The sequence below is a fragment of the Egretta garzetta genome, unplaced genomic scaffold, assembly GCF_000687185.1.
Source record: "Egretta garzetta isolate BGI_Z169 unplaced genomic scaffold, ASM68718v1 scaffold374, whole genome shotgun sequence".
NCBI classification, from domain to species: Eukaryota; Metazoa; Chordata; class Aves; order Pelecaniformes; family Ardeidae; genus Egretta; species Egretta garzetta.
The window spans coordinates 2,279,121-2,299,102 of record NW_009259419.1 but is presented as its reverse complement, the minus strand read 5'-3'; the positions used below and the strand labels follow the sequence as shown (position 1 = coordinate 2,299,102).

Here is a 19,982-nt window from a genome sequence, read left to right as displayed (position 1 = left end):
CATTAAAGGCCTGAATGCAGGTATCTTAATGCTACAGCAGCATACACAGTAGCTAGAGAGTAATAACTTTATCTACCCTGACAATTGTCTCAATAGTAACAATTAGCACACTAATTGTTCTTGTAAATTTAAGGTGCATATTTGGTGGAACCCTAGCACGTAACTGCTATAGACTGCTGTGAGTATTTATTAAAATGTTCTAACATATGTATTGTTTTCAGCTCTTTATCTGATAGAGGCACTTTAAAGAGTGCAATGCAGTCTGACACTGTAACCAAAGATATGGATGTACAGCATGACTTAAAGAACACTTCACAAATAGAAGGCTATGAAAAGAAAATACGGAAATTAGAGCAAGAAAAGCAGGATTTGAACAGAAAACTGCAAGGTTAGTGGTTTATATGTGTTTGGATTCTTAGTTCTGCTCATCAGGAGGAATTGGAATGTATTTTATTGAAAACCTTTTCCTTCCTTTTCTGATTTTAAGAATCTACACAGACAGTGCAGAACCTCCAGGGTCCAGTGTGTGTTACAGTGAATACAAGCCGTGATAAGGAAATAAAAAAATTAAATGAAGAAATTGAACGGTTGAAGAACAAATTAACAGGTAAGCCTCTGGCATGGTAATGATAATAATACAATTTAATGTTACTAGGAGTAGCAAAATATGTGCTGTGTTTTTGCAGTAAGTAGAATTAATGTTCTTGAGGTGCTAAAAAAAAAATGAAGGTTTTTTAAAGTCTTACTCAATAATAAGAGGCATTTCAGTTTTTCCACATGAGCACTTAACTTTTCCTTCCACTTGCTCGGCCAGATAGCATATACTAACATGAGGAGTCTAGAATACAATGAATTGTCTAGATGGGTTCAGTTAAATATTTTTTGTGATGTCTCTAGAAGTCTCAAGAGATCCTGTTCTCTTACTCCTCCTTTTTTGGGGGGCGGGGAGGTGGTATATTGTTTTGGAGTTTTACTTGGAAGTAGGTGTAAGAGACTGTGGGGAGAGAAGATGAGTTGCTCTTTGGTAACATAAGGGGAGAGGTGGGAGGATGTGTAATAATAGTTCACATTTAAATATTTCTGAGCTCCTGCTCCCTTTGTGTTCCTGTCTGGTGATGCATTAATTAGGAAGCACTGAGCATTGCAGAAAAACAAATACTGGCATCTGTCCTGAGAGAAGACTGACTCATCCATATCACTGAAAATCTGTTGCTTGACAATGCTATTAGTTTATCCATACAAACCTCCTGTTAGCATCTAATTTTTAAGTGGGAATCAGTGATAAACAAAGTGGTAGTTTTGAATCCTAATGACTTGGCTGAGAAGTTTATAGGGGCCTGTAGTATAGCGTGAGTTCAGATGCTGAGTTGCTGATGATGATTTCCCCGCCTTCCTACCCCATGCAGCTTGGCGATGTACCCCCTTCGTAGGTGCATGCATTGCAAAAATCAGCTCAGCTCTCTTAAGTAGATTATCCTTCCAAAAAAAGCTATTCTTGTGTATTTTGGAATTAGATTTGAGTCAAAATAGTTAGATTAAGGTGCTACTTCGGCAAATGGTTCAGGTTTATCCAGCTTTTGAGCCTATGGTGTCTGTTAAATATAAAAAATAGCAGTATGATCTCGTTTAAAAAGAAATAGTCTTGGTTCATGTAGAGTGGGAGTTTGTGCTGAAATGAGAAAAGGAATAATACTTTAATCATTACAGCAGTGCTTGGGATCCCTGAATACATAGGTCACATTTCCTGTTCTGCAACAGACAACAGTGTAACTCAAGTGACACAGTTACTCCCTATGCAATTTCTTACTTATTTGTGTAAAAGAAGTAGTAATTAAAACCAAATGGAGAATGGCAGTTCACTTTCTTACCGCCTCTTAAGATTAAGCAGAAATATATAAAGGTGGTTAGTTTGTTGCACTTACAGGTGATCATTTCAAATCAAGTTTGTTTAATTTTCTTTGAGAGTAAAGAGAGAATGACCAGGAGAACATAAGGCTGGGAATACAGGCAGTCAGGTCTCCAGCCTGCCTCATGCAGGATGGGATTTCCTTCCCAGATTATTGTGAGTTCTTATCTACTCTAGGAAATAAATAGTCCTTTCCTGTCTTGCTGGATGCACTAATGGCTAACTGTAGCCTTACTTGTCATATAATGAAAACTATTTAGGAAACAAATTACTAGAACTGGAATTTGAGCAACTCAGGTTTATTTCAATGTTTTTAAGGGCCAGAAGTTGCATTCCTCAAAAACTAAACTGTGCTAAGGCTTTTTTCACTTCAAGAGATCGCAGTCTTTGGGAGGATTTCTTTAATAGCTGAGAAAATTAAACTTATATGGAGCTGTCAATGCCCCAAAATTACCTTAAACAGTCTAAAATGGTGGGAACAGGAAAGAAGTTGATTTTCCAAACAAAGTGATTCCAGTTTGCTTGAGTAATGTTGCTTGCTTTGTTTGTGTGCCTTTGGGACCAGTTACCTTTAATGTGTATTAATCTACAGATATAAGTAAACTGGAAGGACAGCTTGCAGATGCAGTGGCTTTTCGTCAAGAACACGAAGACTCTATACACAAGTTGAAAGGACTAGAAAAACAGTGCAGAGTACTGCGGCAAGAAAAGGAGGAACTTCATAAGGTATTGATGCAAAGATACGTTTAAAAATGGTCATGTGAAGTAGTTATAGAATAGTTTGTGATTGCAGTTTTGGTGGTTTAGATACTGCTTTTTAAAACTATACTGAGGTGTTAGTGAACCTGTTAATTTCATTAGCAATACAGTAGTTTTCCAAAGTAGCACACTTTCTTTTTTGGAAGTTCATAGGCATCTTATTTATTTTATGTGTGTTCTGCTAGATGAAACAAACACCTAAAGGATTGTTTTAGTTTAACTATTTCATTATTCTCAACTGTTTCCATATACAAAGGAGTTAAACCCAGATCTATGGCTAGTCATCAGCCCTGTAGATACCAAAAAGCATATATATATATATATGGAAGAGTTAATGGAGTTAGGTCTCTGCTCCAGCTTAAGCCCACTTGCTCGTTGTAATATGGGTTATTTACCAGAGCGTATGAGTAGCAGAGAAGGCCAATCTGCTATTCCTGGTTTGAACACATCCCTTTCGGGAAGCTAATGAATGCTCCTGCAATACTGCTAGTAACGGCAGAATTTTTTAGAAGCCCTTTGGCCAGTATACTTTTATTCTGTTGTCTGACTCTGCTGCTTTTCTTATTTCCCCCCCAACACACACACTCTCAAATGATTTTATGTAGACCATTCAATTTGTATTTTAATCTTTTTAATTGTTGTTAACTATTTGCTGTAAAGAGCCAGCTTTTATACTTTCAATTAAAGAATTAGAGCTTCACAGTTTGTTCTAAGGAATATTCCTCAGTTTTCTGAAGACTTTTGCAAGATTTGCTGCAGCATCTCGGTGCTGGTACACTATATTTGATGGCTCCCCTGAATGTGCTGTCTGCTAAAACATTCCTTTAAAAAAAGATTACTATTGTGCAGGTACATGGTGGGTGGTAATCTGAAATTGAGTTATTTAGAAGTGAGGTGGCCTTGTGTACTCAGACTTATAAGAAAGACTTCTGGAACAGCAAAGGTACTCTTGGAGCTGCCACACTAGAAGCAGAATAACTGCTGTCTTGGTATGTTACTGCAGCTGTTTACCCAGAAAAAAAAAGCTTTGTGTAAATTCATTTTTAAATATTATTTATAATACTTATGTGAGGAGGTTGAGCTTTCAAGTCATGCTTATGTAGGTCTACTTCCTTTCTTCCTGGAAAGATTATATGGAGTTCAAATGACTTGTTTATTATTATATTTTTTTTATTTAAACCAGCAACTTGTAGAAGCCTCAGAGAGATTAAAGACACAATCCAAAGAGCTGAGGGATGCCCACCAGCAAAGAAAGCTAGCTGTGCAGGAGTTCTCCGAGCTCAGTGAGAGGATGGGAGACTTGCGGTCCCAAAAGCAGAAGCTGTCTCGTCAACTTCGTGACAAAGAAGAAGAGGTGGATCTGAGCATGCAGAAGATTGATGCTATGCGACAGGACATCCGTAAATCGGAGAAGATCAGAAAAGAGGTAGCTTGATAAAATAGCTAACAACAATGTGTTTCAGCTTCTGCTTATCCAGTGTCTCATATGTGATTATATTGAAAAATCGGGACTGTTAATGATAATTTACATTGTCTGTCTATAAGAAATTACCCTGGTAACTCTTCCACATAGCTTTGCTACAGCTCGCAAAATAGATCTTGCTTTTGTTTTTGAATGTTTTACTGATGTATCAGGAAACGAACCAAGCCGTCTTTTTTTGTTTGTGCTCAGGCTGATTTTAATCTGGAGGAAACTGTTCTTGCTATCTGCCCAGCTTCTTAGTTCTTGTGTTTTGATTCTTGTAGACTGACTCATAAGTCAGCTTGAAACCTAGAAAGCTTTATGTCTTCATGTGCTTTAAGGATGGGATATTCAGACTTTTTTTTTTCCCCCCAATTGAATTTTTCTCTTCAGCTGGAGGGAGGAATAGCAATACAGACTAAATAGGTGGTTTTCCTTCCTCTGTAGTTAGTGCTTGTAGAGGATGTCTGTAATATCTTTAGGCAAGTTAATTTCCAATTAGTATTTTAGGCAATTTATAGTTTTACATAAGATGAAGTAGATAAACAGAAGAGGGCATAAGAAACAGCTATTGTGGTTAACCCAGAGTGTTTCAATTACTGAAAAAATCCACAAATTTTATATATTCTCTGGGTGAAGTTTAGAAGAGAAATTCAAGAGCTTTATAAACATTGCTAGAAAACTTCTAGCAAATGGAAGGGCAGCCTATGAAAACATAGTAAGAGATGAAGTTTCTCAGACTTTTATCCATGAGTAAGAAGTAGTAGCTAACTAGGAAAGGCAAAGGTGTCCATGGCACCATATTTGGTGTGTAGGGCTGTGGCACCTCGTCTCTAGAGCACAGTGCGGCAGGCATTCAAGTGTCGTTGCTTATTCAGTTAAGTATTTCCATGCAGGGCTTTATAATCTCCTCTCTTTGTTCTTACAAATTCCTCTTTTCTCCCTTTCCTAACAGCTATTCAGAACATAGTCTATAAGTTCTTTATCTTGGCCCACAACTCTAAATACAATCCTTTTAAAAACAACTTTGCTAGTTGAATTTGAATGCATAAAACCAAATCTTACTCTTCTGTCAGGTTTTAAAACTGCTGCTATTGCTTGAATTGCAATGGTTGCCTTAGTTGCCACTAAATTGTCTTTCTTATAAGGTTTCTGAAGTCAATAAATGAATGATCGAGCTTATTTTGTTCTATAATTGCAAGGTAAAAGTGTTCAGTGTTAGTATTTGATGTATTTTGCAATAATTTGGCTCAAAGGTTGGGAGTTTTAAGCTGCCTTAGTAGATACTGAGGCATGGAGCTGACCTGTAAATGTGGGAGACTTTCTTCTTTCACAGCTGCAATGACTTCCTAGTGCTTTCTCTTAGCATTAATAGAAGCTGTGCAGTTATCCTTGTAGTTCATATCAGTAGAAAAAGTTGTATAGTAATAGTTCTACCGCGTGAGACAGATGGATGCCTGGATCAGTGAAGGCAAAACAATTACGACGTTCTGAGGTGATTGTTCTAGTGGTATAATGTAAAATAGAAATGAAGAAAAACTTGCTGCTCCTCCATATGGAGGGAAGGAAATGAATGATACAGATAGCACTATCTTGTGTTGAAATGACTTAAAATTACTCTTGTTGCAGCTGGAAGCCCAACTTGAAGAAGTTGTAGCAGAAGCATCAAAAGAACGCAAGCTTCGTGAGCACAGTGAGGTCTTCTCCAAGCAACTGGAAAATGAACTGGAAGCTCTAAAGGTTACATTTTTTTCTTTGACAAATTTTTTTCTCATGACACAGAAGCTGCAACAGTTTTGCTTACTAAACTGTCAACAGTTTGGTTGTAGGAGACTTAAAAACTACAGCCTTAAAAGCTAGAAGCCTGACCTAACCTGTTCAGATTTATTTGTGTGGTTTTTTTTTTCCTTGAAGTACTTCAATATTTCATTGGACACTAATGTCCTGAAAATGTCCAGTTTATTAATTCTAAGCAAATACTAAACCAATGTGATCCAAATTTGTTATCTCTGCAAGCCATTTGAACTCCTTATTAGAGTCATGTAATCAGAGCAGTCACTTATGGAGCTTAATGCTTGGAGAAAAGCACCTTTTAAATCACTCAGTGCCCAGGTAAAAATTTTTCCGAAGTGCCACCCTATTCGACAATTCTAAGTTTAAATAATGTTCCCAAAATATAAAGTCATAGTTTCTCCTCTTCTTCTGCAGCTGAAGCAGGGAGGCCGGGCAGCAGGTGCCACACTAGAGCATCAGCAGGAGCTTTCCAAAATTAAGTCTGAGCTGGAAAAAAAAATCTTATTTTATGAAGAGGAGCTGGTCCGACGAGAAGCATCACATGTTTTGGAAGTAAAAAATGTGAAAAAGGAAGTACATGATTCAGAGAGCCATCAGCTTGCACTGCAGAAAGAGATCATGATATTAAAGGATAAGTTAGAGAAAACAAAGCGAGAGAGGTAAGCTTTCAGGCATGATTCATTAACTATGAATTTCTTTTTTGTGTGTGTATTGCATTGCATAGGTGTCTGTGCAGGATGGCATATCACCTTAACTCTGTTTATTCCTTTTTTTCAGTGTTTCTATTTCTTGTCCTTCTCCTTAGGCACAGTGAAATGGAGGAAGCTGTAGGAACAATGAAAGAGAAATACGAGCGTGAAAGATCTATGCTCTTGGAAGATAACAAAAAGCTAACAACAGAAAATGAGAGGGTAATTATTTTAGGAAACTTCTTTAGGCAAAATATAATACTTCGTTATTTTCTGATGTTGAAGTAGTCTACTCATTGATCAGAACCCACCTGTAAATGTTCAGGCAATGTCTGAATAAAACAAATGAAGTTTTCACCATATAAGTGTCAATGATCTGGCTAAGTAGTAACTTTAGCATCTCAGTACTGCTCTTTGCGGCATTGATTCCCACCACTCAGAGGGCACCACCACCTTCTGATTTCTTCATGAAGGCCGCACAGAGAGGGAAGCATTTATAAAGGCTGCCTGCCTTCCTGATGGCTTACAGTTAAACCTCATTCCTCTCGATGGCCTCTCCACTCACTTTTTCTTTTCTTTTGTTTTGGATTGTTCTGTGTGAACTGGCAACATGGTGTTCTATGCTCAGGAGCTAGTCTCCAGTTCCACAAAAAAAGAACTCCTTCCAGTTCTTTGGTCTGTGTTAGAACTTCCAGATATCCCAGGTTGGTCTCGTTCGTTCAGATTCTATAGGTGTGTAGACACAGGGGTATGTAAAAAGTACAAAACTGACATAAGCCATGGGTGAAATTAATCTTTTGTTTCAGCTTTGCTCCTTTGTGGACAAATTAACAGCACAGAACAGGCAGCTAGAAGATGAGCTCCAAGACCTAGCAGCAAAGAAGGAGTCTGTTGCTCACTGGGAAGCTCAGATTGCAGAAATAATTCAATGGTATGTGCTGTTTAGAGATCCAGATGGCCACTTTCAACTTTTGAAATATTGATTGCCTTTTTTTTTTAACGTATAGCTAGGCCCTTTCTCTGTCTCTGGGATCAACAAAAGCATGGTACTTCTGACTGTTGATTAACTGTTTCTCTTCTGCTTTCTACTATTGCTGCATAGTAATTACAAGTGAAATTGTCAGATGCTGCTAAGTATGAAGAAGAGGGTTTTGGTGTCAACTTGCTTCAGTTTCTAAAGTGATCGTTAAATCACCCAATTTGGAAAACTTTGATAAATTCATTCAGGAAGATGGTAATGATTTAAAAGGTCCATGTTAACGTACAAAACCTCACTAGCTGTACTAGACAAGCACTTGCCCTTAATTCACAGGTCAGTTCTTCCCTCTGTTATTTGCTGTTTTAGCAAGCTGTGTGCAAGTATTTTCAGCATGCAAGACGAGGACTTGAAGGTAGCCCTTACAATAATTGAGAAAGCTATATGCAGATCATGTTCCAAACAATAACAGTGAACCTCTGCAGAACTCTTGCTGATGGCGGAAGGGAAACTTCAGTTTCCTTAGCAACTGCCACAATCAAGACAATCAGATAAAAGAAAAATCTAAAGCAGGCAATCTAAGATATATTCTGTTTTCTGTTGCTGGGAGAGTTTTTGTTGCTGTGTCCGTTTCTGCTATGTCCTTAAATCCAGTGCAGACACTCTGATTATTTGATGGTACAGTGTTTGGTGCTATGAGCCATTAAACTGTTAAGTAACAGTTTTTTGTAATTGCACAATAGGGTAAGTGATGAGAAGGATGCTCGTGGCTATCTCCAAGCATTAGCTTCCAAGATGACAGAAGAACTAGAATCATTGAGAAGTTCCAGTCTGGGGTCACGAACACTGGTAAGAAAATAGCAAGCATTCAGGCTATTCTGGGGATGTCTAAGAAGCTATTTTTTTTTAGTTTCAGCTACTGTCTTAGTCTGTTCATAATCAGAATTCTTTTCTAATAAATCCTCTGCTCTGCTACAGGCTTTCTAGATTTTAGCATTTTAGCTGTTGCTTGTGAAATCCATTTGGGTCATCCGATCACAACAACTGATAGTTAAAGGCAGGAGGGTGTTTCTTACTAATACCTGCCATCACAAACTCCTTTAAACAGTACAGGCACCGAACAGTGAGACCTTATGCCATAATTTTCCCATAGGGTAGTAATATGAATTCCCCCAAAAAAATCTGCGAAATAGAAGAGCCCTCATGAAGGGTTATAGTTTCAAAGACAAAAACACTGTCTTGCCTTGGCAGGAACTAAATACCTGCAGAAGGAAAGGGAGAGCCAATTGCAGCTAGGCATGGAAGCCCACATCCCTAGTAATGCCAGTCAGCACAGCCTGCTAAGCAAAAAGTCCATCTGCTGCTGGTTTATACAGTTAAGAAGTTACTCACCCCTTCCAAACCTATGAATAGGAGAAAATTAGAGAAAGTTACGACCTCCTATTTGCCTACATCATCAAGAGACAATTATAATATTGAGAGGTTTAATAGGAATAAAGATCAGATCAGATGCAGTTGGCATTTTCTTCTTAGCTACTGCCAGAATAAAGAATGCTGTCTGTTCTTTATATTACAGCTGGTTTTGTAACTTCAGCAGAACCTGATCTAAGGCAATTATTTCTCGACATAAAACAATGCCTCTCATTTTCATGACTGTTACTTGCAAGTTCATATGTGACTAGAGGGTTATCCATTACGGAATATCAGAAATGTAGTCCACAGTGAAAAACACTTGGAAAAGCTCAGCAAACCAGCTTTTGAGGGTAGTAGGACGGAATTGCATCGTGTATGCAGAAGTATAGGGTATGCTGCTTAGCAAGTGTAAGAATTGCTTAGGGAACAGGTATCTTGGGTATCTCATGACCCAGATTATTTCATTTTTTCATGTTTTTGATGCTTTCAGTATGTTTTAGATTAGTATGTTTTACATTAAATATTTACATTTATCTCATGTTTGAAACTCCAGTATGTCACTGTTCAAGTTTTATACTCTCTTCTGGATTGAACAATGAAAACTAGCCATTTTCAGTGGGCCCTTTCAGTTTGACTTCCATGCTCTGTGATCCAGAATTTTGGTTTCAAGCATACTGTGTTAGTGGTTTAACCATTATAAAACCTGCTCATTACTCCGTTTTTCTGTAACAAAGTCTGACTATCAACTGATTTCCATGTACCAGGTATACCGTCCATAACTAAAAGAGCATTCTCTGAACCAGTGTGAAACCTTTTTTATGTCTTTGAACAAGAATAGAAATATCTTTAGACGGCTGATATTAATATTCAGTAACTTACTGCAACAGGATCCGCTTTGGAAAGTGCGACGGAGTCAGAAGTTGGATATGTCAGCTAGGCTGGAATTACAGTCTGCCCTTGATGCAGAAATTCGTGCCAAACAACTAGTTCAAGAAGAGCTACGAAAAGTTAAAGATGCAAACATATCTTTTGAAAGGTAATAAGGGCTTTGATTCTGTTTGGGGTTTAATGTGCTGGTCTAAACTGCTGGTTAGAATAGTAACTTTCTTAAAATGACCCCTTGTGCCTGGGATATTGGACTTTGCCAGAAAGATCCCATTCCATGGACTACACTTTTCTTACATAGTCAAATGAGAACCGTAAAAATTTCTTCAAGTAAACATTTCACTGCTGTGAATAGCTTGGTAAGAAGATAGGATCTCTGGCACCTGAGAAAAAAAGCATAAGAGCAAATTCAAAGCAAATTCAATACCTTTTCTTAGACTAACTGGAGAGTAGACATATTCTCGAGAATTAAAAGCCAAACTAGTATTAGAATAACTTTGTTCGGCAGATATCTGCAATGATAGCAGGAGTCTCAAGTAGAGTTCTCACTGTCTAGTCAAGTGGTGAGGTGCCTATTCAGGGGAAAAAAAAAATTAATCAGGAGCAAATTCAAAGCAAATTCAATACCTTTTCTTAGACTAACTGGAGAGTAGACATATTCTCGAGAATTAAAAGCCAAACTAGTATTAGAATAACTTTGTTCGGCAGATATCTGCAATGATAGCAGGAGTCTCAAGTAGAGTTCTCACTGTCTAGTCAAGTGGTGAGGTGCCTATTCAGGGGAAAAAAAAAATTAATCAGTCTTTGCCTTTGAGATATTTCTGATTGCATTTTAATCATATTGTGTTGCTTTAGTAAATTAAAGGAATCGGAAGCAAAAAATAGGGAACTGTTGGAAGAGATGGAAGGTTTGAAGAAAAAACTGGAAGAAAAATACAGAACAGATTCAGGTAATTAAAGTTACTGTGTTTTAACAGAGTTCTAACACCACCTGCGATGTTGCCTTTAGCTAAGTCTGTTCTGCTTTGGGTTTTAGGTCTTAAACTTCCAGACTTTCAAGATTCCATTTTTGAGTATTTCAACACCTCTCCTCTTGCACGTGATCTGACTTTCAGAGTGAGTTATTACATAAAATAACTATAAAAGTGTGATAGCTGAATTGTATTTTTATTACATAAAAGTAACGCTTGGGTACTATATGGCACATTTGGATCTGGAGTATTAGCCAGATCAGTGTGACACAGAATTGGATGTCCAGTAGATGTCAGATTGCTTGGCATTTTATAGGGCAGCTGGCACCTTTGGGAAATATTCCCAGAAGTTCACATTAGTTATTTCCCATTCTAGCTTCTTTGTTTAGGTTAATCGCAAACGTTTGGCTGAATAATATATATTCAGAGTTTTTTGGAAAGGCTGGCACACCTTGTTACAAATAAAGGATTAAATGCTTTTCAGTTGGAAGATGCTGATTAATACAAGGAAAACTATTCACACAGTTCAAGGAGTGTTTAAACAGATATGTAAAATTGTTGGCTCCAGATCTTAATGGAGTGGTTAGAGTAGAATGAACTGGGAAGAGAATCAGAGGACCCACAGATGTTGGTATAATAATTTTATCATGACACACCCTCTGATCGTTAGAAAACTAATCATACAAATCACAGCTCCAAGTGGGCGTTTCAGTTAAAAAGGTTTGTGCATTCCCCGAGGAAGCAGCTGTTAAATGCAACACTGAATCACATTTCCTTACTTCACAAACTCTTGATCCGTGGAGATTTTCTGGGATTTTTTTTTGCAAAACATTTAAGACTGTTTAGGATAAAACCAAGAGCTGGAACTGGAAAGAATAATCTGGTATGTTTATGGAGCTGAGTTGAAGAGGCTCAGGTTAAAACCTCATCTGTCTGGTTAGATTTGATATCTGAAATGTGTACTCTCTCTATTTTTTTTTTTCCAAATTTTCACTGCTGCTAAAAAGAAAACCTATGGACATGCTGTGATACTTACATAGACTTTGTGTATGTGCTGTTCCCAGACACAATACGTCCATGCTGGCTTTCTTGCTGAAGCAGCAAGATGTGCTATATGGATGAGGTGGAGAGAAGAGAGAGAAACATGACATATGCTACTATCTGAATAATAATTTTTATCTACTGACTTTGATATTTTAAAACATTGCTTTAAAAAGTACCAGATATACTTAAAACAGTAACATGTAGACTATCAAGCCCATAACTAATCAAGATTCCACTCTACAGATCCTGCAACAAATACATAGTTGCTATGGAAATGCAGGTGGCATTTTCTGATGAATTACATTAAAATTGCTGATACTGTACTTAATCACTTCCATTAACAATTTTTTTTCATGTGTACTTATAGTCCATGTCATCCACTCTGGATTAATTTAGTTTGAGTAAATATCATTTGGCCAAATAAAACATTTTATTTAGCTAGCCTACTAATATTCTATGTGAAGTTTTCCTGTGGGTGATAAGTGATCATTTTTATCCCTCATATCCGTTACAACAAAGGATTCCGTTTCTTCTTCATCTACATCTTCTCTGCTAGCCTTTTGGGAAGAAGTAAGTTTTCGCTAGTAGTTTTGTCTCCTTATTTTGTTGTGACCTGTCATAGTAAAAATGGCCTTCTAAAACTAGATATTTTGCTTCCCTAACTTACTATAACTTAATCCACTAAATAGAGCTAGTTTAGTTTTCTTTTAATACCTCTTTACAGGCTTACTGTTTTATATTTTGACTATCTGTATGGCTAAAGCTGAATCACAGTTAGCGTTTTTAAATAGTTTGTATTACATAATAGTACAATTTGATCTCTAAATAGCCCAGCCCTACCAATCAATTCATAACAAAAAAAATAACAAACATCTGAACGTATTTAGTGAGCTAACTGAACTCGAGCCATCTTCCTGTCTAAACTGGCTGGGAAGCGAGTGATTCATTACTTGGTGCCTTTAGTGCTAATTACATCATTGATGTTAAGTCTAATCTGATGGTTTTTAATCATGATTTTCATGATGTCCTCAGAGTGCAGTAATACGGTATCCTACTTCCACACCCAGCTTCTTTAGCTCTGGAATTGTAGCATACTTCCCCCTTGTGCTGGCAATTAGTAGTTGCTAATGTAAGTGTGAAATTAATAGAAGGCTTGTAATGGATGCTAGTCTTAAATTTTAATGAAATCTATGACAATGTGATTAAGTAGACATGATTCTTTTAATGGCAGAGGTCAAGAATTTTTAAACAACTTTTTAAAAGATTGTGTAGCGCTACTTTTAAGAATTTTTCTTGTGGCAGAATTGCTGGCTGCTGTGTGCTAGAAAAATCCTAGTGTAGTAAGCTACCATGAGAAATAAGCTATTTTATGGATGATTGCCGAGCTTCTCAAACATCGTTCCGTACCTGCATGCAAGAGATTAGACACAGCCTTGCTGGGAGAAGGTAGCTGTTACAGCATTTATGCTGCCTACTATGAGGTTTTGCATTTCAGTATTTCCAGCTTTGCAGCTTTTCCATCAGGTGGCAGGGTTTGTTTTGAGGAAAGGTTTTTTTCAGAGTGGCAAGTTGTTAGATGTATGCGTACTGCATATAGAAATCAGCATTGGGTTTTGTTTCCATTTTGTTAACATGAGAACACTTCATCACATCTGTGGTATCTAATTGTAATATGTTTGCTGTCACTTTTGCAGACCAGTTCTATTAGCGAGCAGGAAACGCAGGGTCCCAAGTCAGAAGTTTCACCATCTACTTCAGTTGTAACTGCAGAGCAACAACAAGAAGTAAGAGAGCTGTTATTTTACCCTGAAGATAATTCACTAGAAAGTCTCTCTGTCTTGTTCATGATAAAATACATATTGCAGCATTCATTATCAAGAAGTGGGATTGAATGTTGCTTATTTGCAATGTGTCAGTGTTAATTGCACCTGCTTTGAGGACAGTTGCAAATGAAACCTTTTCGCTGGCTCTGTGTATGTTGATGTACCTCATTTTCATATGTTTTCTCTATTGCTGCTTGTTTGTTAGTGTGCAGGCTTTCCTGTGAGTGCTTTAAAACACAATGTTTCTATTAAATCAGAATGATGATGTTTATGGCGATTAAATTTTTGATCATTTTCAAACAAGAAAAAAAATCAGAAGACAATAAGCTTTGCCACCTCGATCTTGAAACAAATTCTTGAAGCTTCATTTTGCTCAATTACAGTTTTTTGTGATTCAGGAACCAATTCGGCTTCAGAGGATGCCTGCTGCTCCTTCCCCCACCATTCAATCCATTTCTCTAGCTGTACCAAAGGTAGGGGGATTGTGCTAACCTTATTCTAAAGAACAAAGGAAAAAGTATTTATAAATTAGCCCTCCATGTTTGTTCTTGTCCTGTTTGGGTTTGTCATGTGTTTGTTTGTTAGGTCTGTGTTTTTAATCAAATGTTTCCAAATGCGAGTTGATAGGTTTTGATTTGTCAGAAGGGATGACAAAAAATGGTTGTAGGTTTGGGTTTGAATGTCTTATGTAGTTGGAAATAAAACTGTTACTGTTGTCTCGCAGCACCTTTTACAAGCTGCAGTTACTTAAAAGAAGCTCAAGTTTCATAACGTACACTCTGATATACCGGAGGGTGGTGAAGGGAGAGGCTTGCATTACATATGTACAGATAGTGAAAACTTTTTTTTTATCCTGAATGTATCTTTCAGCCTAAAGCTCACCAGCTCAATATCAAGTCATTTACAAGCCCTACTCAGTGTAGTCATTGCACCTCTCTTATGGTGGGATTAGTTCGACAAGGTTATGCCTGTGACGGTGAGTCAGTTAAACTTTTTATATTTTCAGCAAGTCCCTGAAGAAACATCCCAAAACACTAATGTATTTTAAGGCAACCATTTATTTGGGGAGGGAATGAGGGAGGTGGCTGCCACTGAATGTTTCTCCTTTCTTTTGCATCTTCATCAGACTTCTAAAGTTGAAGAATTAATATAAGCCCTCATGGTTCCCTTTCATATAACTAATTAATTCTACCATTAGTGCTCTATAGTGTGAGTTGCAGGGGGAGGTGGGGAAGGCAGAAGTGTTTCCTGTTTCTGTAGTGGAGAAGAATACGGGAATGCTCTGGTAACATGAAACTGAGTCTGTCTATTTTGTGCTATCCTGATCAGAAGCCCCCATATGTTGGGAGGATCATTTGCTAGGTTTTTTATCCTGTAGCCTGTCTTGTTGTCCATTAGTTTTATTTAAAATGCTTTCTCTGCTGCATGTGTCGCTATTGAATTCCGTGTTTCAGTATATGGAGGTATTTTCATTTGAAAATAGCTATCTGTATCTTGATTAGACACATGAACTCAGTAAGTAGGCCACAAATCCATCGAAGACACTACAGTATAAATAACGTTTTGTACTTCTGTGCCCAGGGTAGTTCTTGCTAGGGACACCCTCTCCACTGACGCCTTCGGTATCACATTCAGATTGCCTCATGTGCCCTTCAGGGCTTTTTGCCTGGCAGATCTTCTGGTGGCAGTGGTTCTTCCCCAGGAGCACCTATTGCTCTGCCAGCACTTGCCCTGGGGCTGCCTTTTGTCTCCTGTTGCTGACAGTTCTGAACTCTTGTTTTGCACCTCTTCCTGCAAGCTTGAAATGGTCTTTTTCCTTTGGTCTTTTTCCTTTAGCGTACTGTCAACTTGCTCTTTTTGTTCTTCTCGTGTATTTTGAGTAAGATCTGCATCATTAGTTTTCCAGTTTGCCTCTTCTACTCCAGATCTTGATAGCTACAGAAAAAACATTTGTCACATTGACATAAGAATAGAGATGACTCCAGTAGAACAAAACTTTGCCATGTTCCATTCCCAATCACTTGCTTTTCCCAATTCCTCTTCTTTTTAATGCTGGAGACTACTGTAAAATACAGCCACAATTCCAGAAACCTGTGGAACTGGCTATATCCTGTGGATTTTCCCTATTCTGCAGCTGGTGTGCCTTGATATGCACAGTCCCAAATAATTATGATGCCTCCTGAAAGTGCTAAATTTATTATCTTGTCATGGAGAGCACCTACAGTACTTTCCTTGCATGGCTCTCCGGTAACCCCTGTCCTCTTGGGAGCAGACTGTAGCTGAAAGAACGAGCCAGGCAGCCTGCTCTGGGCTGCCCTCTCTCTTGGCTGTTCCCTCAGGCATCGTGGGGAGGAGATTTGTGCCAGTCTGTGCCTCTGGCAGAAGCAGGCTGTTCCCAGGTTCTCTGGAATCCTTTGACCCTTAGTAATTACAGGACTGGATGTGCATAGGGCATCTGCCATACACCCACTTCTGAGAATATGGTTAGCGCAGGATAGATGACAGTGCTGTGCCACTCTCCCGCCACCTTCCCAAGTCTACCAGTACAAACAGAGTGGCTGGGACAAACCAGGCAAAACCTCTGTGGAAAGATCTGGCCCATAAACTGTTGGTTGGATGCCTCAATAAAACATGTTAATTCATTCCACAGTTCTTGTAGTCTGTCTCATGAAGTGGCGTATATTCTGTGTAGCACTTCTGTGTGAAGTGCTCCGTAGACAAGAGACCTCTGTCCCTTGCTCATGCAGCACAAAGTGGTACAAATAGTAAGAAAGGATGCAACAGTTAGTGTAGATGTTTGCTCCTTATTTGAATGTTGAGATAGATGTGCCCCTTTCACCAGACAGCGTTTCAGTCCTTGTCTCTGGTTTCTACTTTATTATGCTTTCAAGTGTATTGCCCATGTTTAATAGTTTAATCCGTTCTCTCTTTTTGGTCAGTTTAGTTTTACTTTGTCTTTGCAGTATCCTTGCATACTTGGATCAAATTAAACACTTACTTTATTTATCTTGTCTCCTACCACTGCCACATAATTTCTTCTTTTTTAATACTATTTCTCTTCTGTGGCTGGGTTAGTTGCTGCTTAACACCAGTGAGGCTGACCCAACTCCTTTTCCTTCTGGAAAATGCTTTCATAAATTGCCTTGAAATGTGGACTCAGTTCCTGCCCTTTATGGAAGTAATAGGCTTAAAAGAGAAAATAAAAACACTTTGGAGAGACTCATGCAATATCTAGGTGTGTTCACTCCTTTAGCGTAGTGGGCTATTGCAATAGTTGACTGGCAATTTCAGCGTGATTAATTAAATTTGCTGAGCGTAAGGGTAGACTACATTAATCTCCTGTTATGATTGACTCGTACATGCATTTCACTGTGGATTTTCTCTTTTGTACTTAGTGTGTTCATTTGCATGCCATGTTTCCTGCAAGGATAGTGCGCCTCAGGTCTGCCCTATACCCCCTGAGCAAGCCAAAAGGCCTCTTGGAGTAGATGTGCAAAGAGGAATAGGAACTGCCTATAAAGGTTATGTCAAGGTAATAGTCTTTTGTTCTTGGACAAGAGAAGAATACTAAACACTTAGAGCTATGCAGCTTGGAACCTCTAAGTATGTTTAAACAGATCTCCTAAACTGTGCTAAAGCCTTAAGGCTTTGTGTGCTATCTATGTAACTTATTTAACTTCGTTGCTTTAGATGTGGGAGAAACGGTTGGTTTTACTACAAGAGCTAAAGGTTAGTAGATTAGTAGCCACAACGTTCATAAGTAGCGGGGGCGGGGGGGATGCTTTAAGGAAGAATTTCTGTCATTGTTGGTGTAAACTTAATATAAAAGGTAAGCTGTCCTACCATTTTGGCTTTTGTGGAATATACAAGCCCTGGTTTTTGTCCTAATACCACCTAACATATTTATTAAACTGTAACATGGAATGGTTGAACTTATGGGAGGAAAAATGATTGCTTGATTACTTGACATTTTTCACTCGGTTTTAAAGGGCAAGTAGAATGTGTTCTAATTCCCGTGATCTAAGCATAAGCTTTTCTAAATGTCCCTGCTTTCTGTGTCTACTAAATGTGCTTACATTTAATAAGCAATCAGTTATTTATACGCAGGTCCCAAAGCCTACAGGAGTTAAGAAAGGGTGGCAGAGGGCTTATGCAGTTGTCTGTGACTGTAAACTGTTCTTATACGATGTGCCTGAAGGAAAATCCACCCAGCCTGGAGTTGTTGCAAGTCAAGTCTTGGATCTCAGGTTTGTATTGTTATGACAGAATAGAAATCCTCTGTGTTTTTTCACCTAACAGGAATTTTTATTTGTAGTACACAAGAAACTTGTAGATAGAGAGCTCTGGTCTGAGAATACCTGTGTGTTCTGAATATAGACTGCAGCTAAGTTTAGGCCGAACAAATTGGCTCAACAAGAAGTCGCTTAAGTGACTTTATAGTCACTTATACTGCAGTCACTAATATTTACAGTATTAGCATGCTTCTTCCTGGAATTCCACGTGCATACATGGAAAACAAACAGACTTTGGTATATTGTTTTTTCCCCTACACTCTGACCTCGAGAGTGAGTCACAGATCATCCCATAGCCAGTAATTTCAGGAACATTAGAAAAACTGAAGCAGTTTTCAGAAAAGCACCAACTCATTTACAACACAAGTGGCTCTGACCCTGCCTTCTCACAGGAGTCATTTTTTCATGGTAAACCACTTGAACCACTGAACGCTGTCTACAAAAGATCTGAGACCTTCACTGATCAGAGTAATGAAGACGTTTTTTTGTAGTTCAATTTATGGAAATATCAAGAAACTGTAATACCTTTTAATGTTACAGCACCTTCTGTCTCTGTTGAATATAAAGTTTGCATTCACAAGCACCTTGATTTCTACTTTTTTTCCAAACAGCAGTACCGTGGGGTTGCACCAGTACTGCTGTTCTGTTCTCACATTTACTCTCTGAGAACTGTCAGTGTCAGCTCTCTCTGACATGCTGCCAGCGGGAGCAGAAGCGTGAATGTATTGCATATAACAGCATTCACATCAGTACATTGCTTTAAGCAACTCAGCCAGATATTATACCAACTGTCCCATGCTTTATCTGCTTTTTGTAGCTGCCTCTTTGAGTCTGTCTTCTGAGGATTCTTAGATGTTTTAATAGACATTAACCACCGCAGCTATGAATTCTAGCATGGGCAAGTTTCGGGCATTAGTGTCATCTTTACACTAAAATTGGCAATTATGGTGATCAACTTGGTCAAATTCAGTTTAAAAAGGCTTGTATAGACAAGCCCTCTGGGGTGGAGCACTCTGAAATGCAAAAGTTGTTCTGATGTCTGTTTATTTTACTGTAATAGAGAATAAAATCTAGCTGTTTTGAAAACCCTTATTTGAATCGCACAAGCTATAATTATATTGCCAAGAGCTTTTTATGTGATTTTTCTTTTTTTCCAAAGGCCCCTCTCTTGCTACACATTGAGGTATGAATTATTCATTTCTAATGTGTCTGCTGGGCTGGAAGAACAATATTCTTGCTGCTAATTGTAGAATAGGTGTGGTCGGTAAACCAAAACTACACAAAGCCACCCCACTTAACTTCAGGTGGACTGAGTTACCTGTACTGAATGCTGTAGAAATATAACTAAAGCTTGTGAGTTGTTTGGGTCAAGGATGGTTAGAGCATAACGAAGCAGTGATGGCAGTTGTGACCTCTGTGCGGTGTTAGGAGACTGCAGCCTATTGAAACAGTTGTGGTATCCATTTGGATTTTGCTGAGTAATGTGTGTGCATGTATGTGATTCTCTTGCTTTCTTTCTCACTAGAGATGAAGATTTTTGTGTGAGCTCTGTCCTAGCATCGGATGTAATACACGCAACTCGTAAAGACATCCCTTGTATATTCAGGGTATGGCTACCGATTTACTCTTAAAGAAAATGCAAATTAAATACCAGTGTTTTGTTCTGATAGTGAAGTACATTATCTGTATTTCATGTTTATTTAAAGTTATGCAGAAGTATAAGAATTTAGAAGGGGTGCTGAAATGGGTAGAAGAACAATATGATACTCCTCTTATAACTGAATTGTAAAGAACAAAGTTCTTCTTTGCTGCTTCCTTGTATATTAAGTTGGCTTTTTTATTTTCTTGATTATAATTCAGTATATTTTTATCTCCTCTTCCATTGATATTACCAGATCCTGGGTTTTTTTCTTATCTTTGGAGGACTCTTGCTTTAGAACTGATGCTGTAAGAGAGTTGGCTGAAGCT

At 38.2% G+C, this 19,982-nt stretch overlaps 1 protein-coding gene across 9 annotated transcripts in view; it reads left to right on the top strand.

Annotated features, from left to right (window-relative positions):
• CDC42BPB (CDC42 binding protein kinase beta) overlaps positions 1–19,982 on the top strand; it is a 74,974-nt gene that overhangs the window by 38,442 nt on the left and 16,550 nt on the right. For 4 of the 9 annotated variants that reach the window (XR_004841723.1, XM_035892449.1, XM_035892448.1 and 1 more), the window contains exons 10-28: positions 222–388; positions 488–607; positions 2,499–2,632; positions 3,849–4,091; positions 5,757–5,867; positions 6,336–6,580; positions 6,727–6,832; positions 7,417–7,541; positions 8,330–8,435; positions 9,887–10,035; positions 10,740–10,834; positions 10,921–11,000; positions 12,419–12,469; positions 13,594–13,683; positions 14,106–14,195; positions 14,593–14,698; positions 17,118–17,254; positions 17,830–17,969; positions 19,540–19,621. Coding sequence is in view for 8 of the 9 variants with exons in the window: in XM_035892449.1 (XP_035748342.1) it covers positions 222–388; positions 488–607; positions 2,499–2,632; positions 3,849–4,091; positions 5,757–5,867; positions 6,336–6,580; positions 6,727–6,832; positions 7,417–7,541; positions 8,330–8,435; positions 9,887–10,035; positions 10,740–10,834; positions 10,921–11,000; positions 12,419–12,469; positions 13,594–13,683; positions 14,106–14,195; positions 14,593–14,698; positions 17,118–17,254; positions 17,830–17,969; positions 19,540–19,621 (2,377 nt within the window). In the remaining variant the exon portion in view is untranslated. The remainder of the gene's footprint in view (positions 1–221; positions 389–487; positions 608–2,498; positions 2,633–3,848; positions 4,092–5,756; positions 5,868–6,335; positions 6,581–6,726; positions 6,833–7,416; positions 7,542–8,329; positions 8,436–9,886; positions 10,036–10,739; positions 10,835–10,920; positions 11,001–12,418; positions 12,470–13,593; positions 13,684–14,105; positions 14,196–14,592; positions 14,699–17,117; positions 17,255–17,829; positions 17,970–19,539; positions 19,622–19,982) is intronic. The other 5 variants (XM_035892452.1, XM_009636874.2, XM_035892450.1 and 2 more) reach the window with 4 other exon arrangements.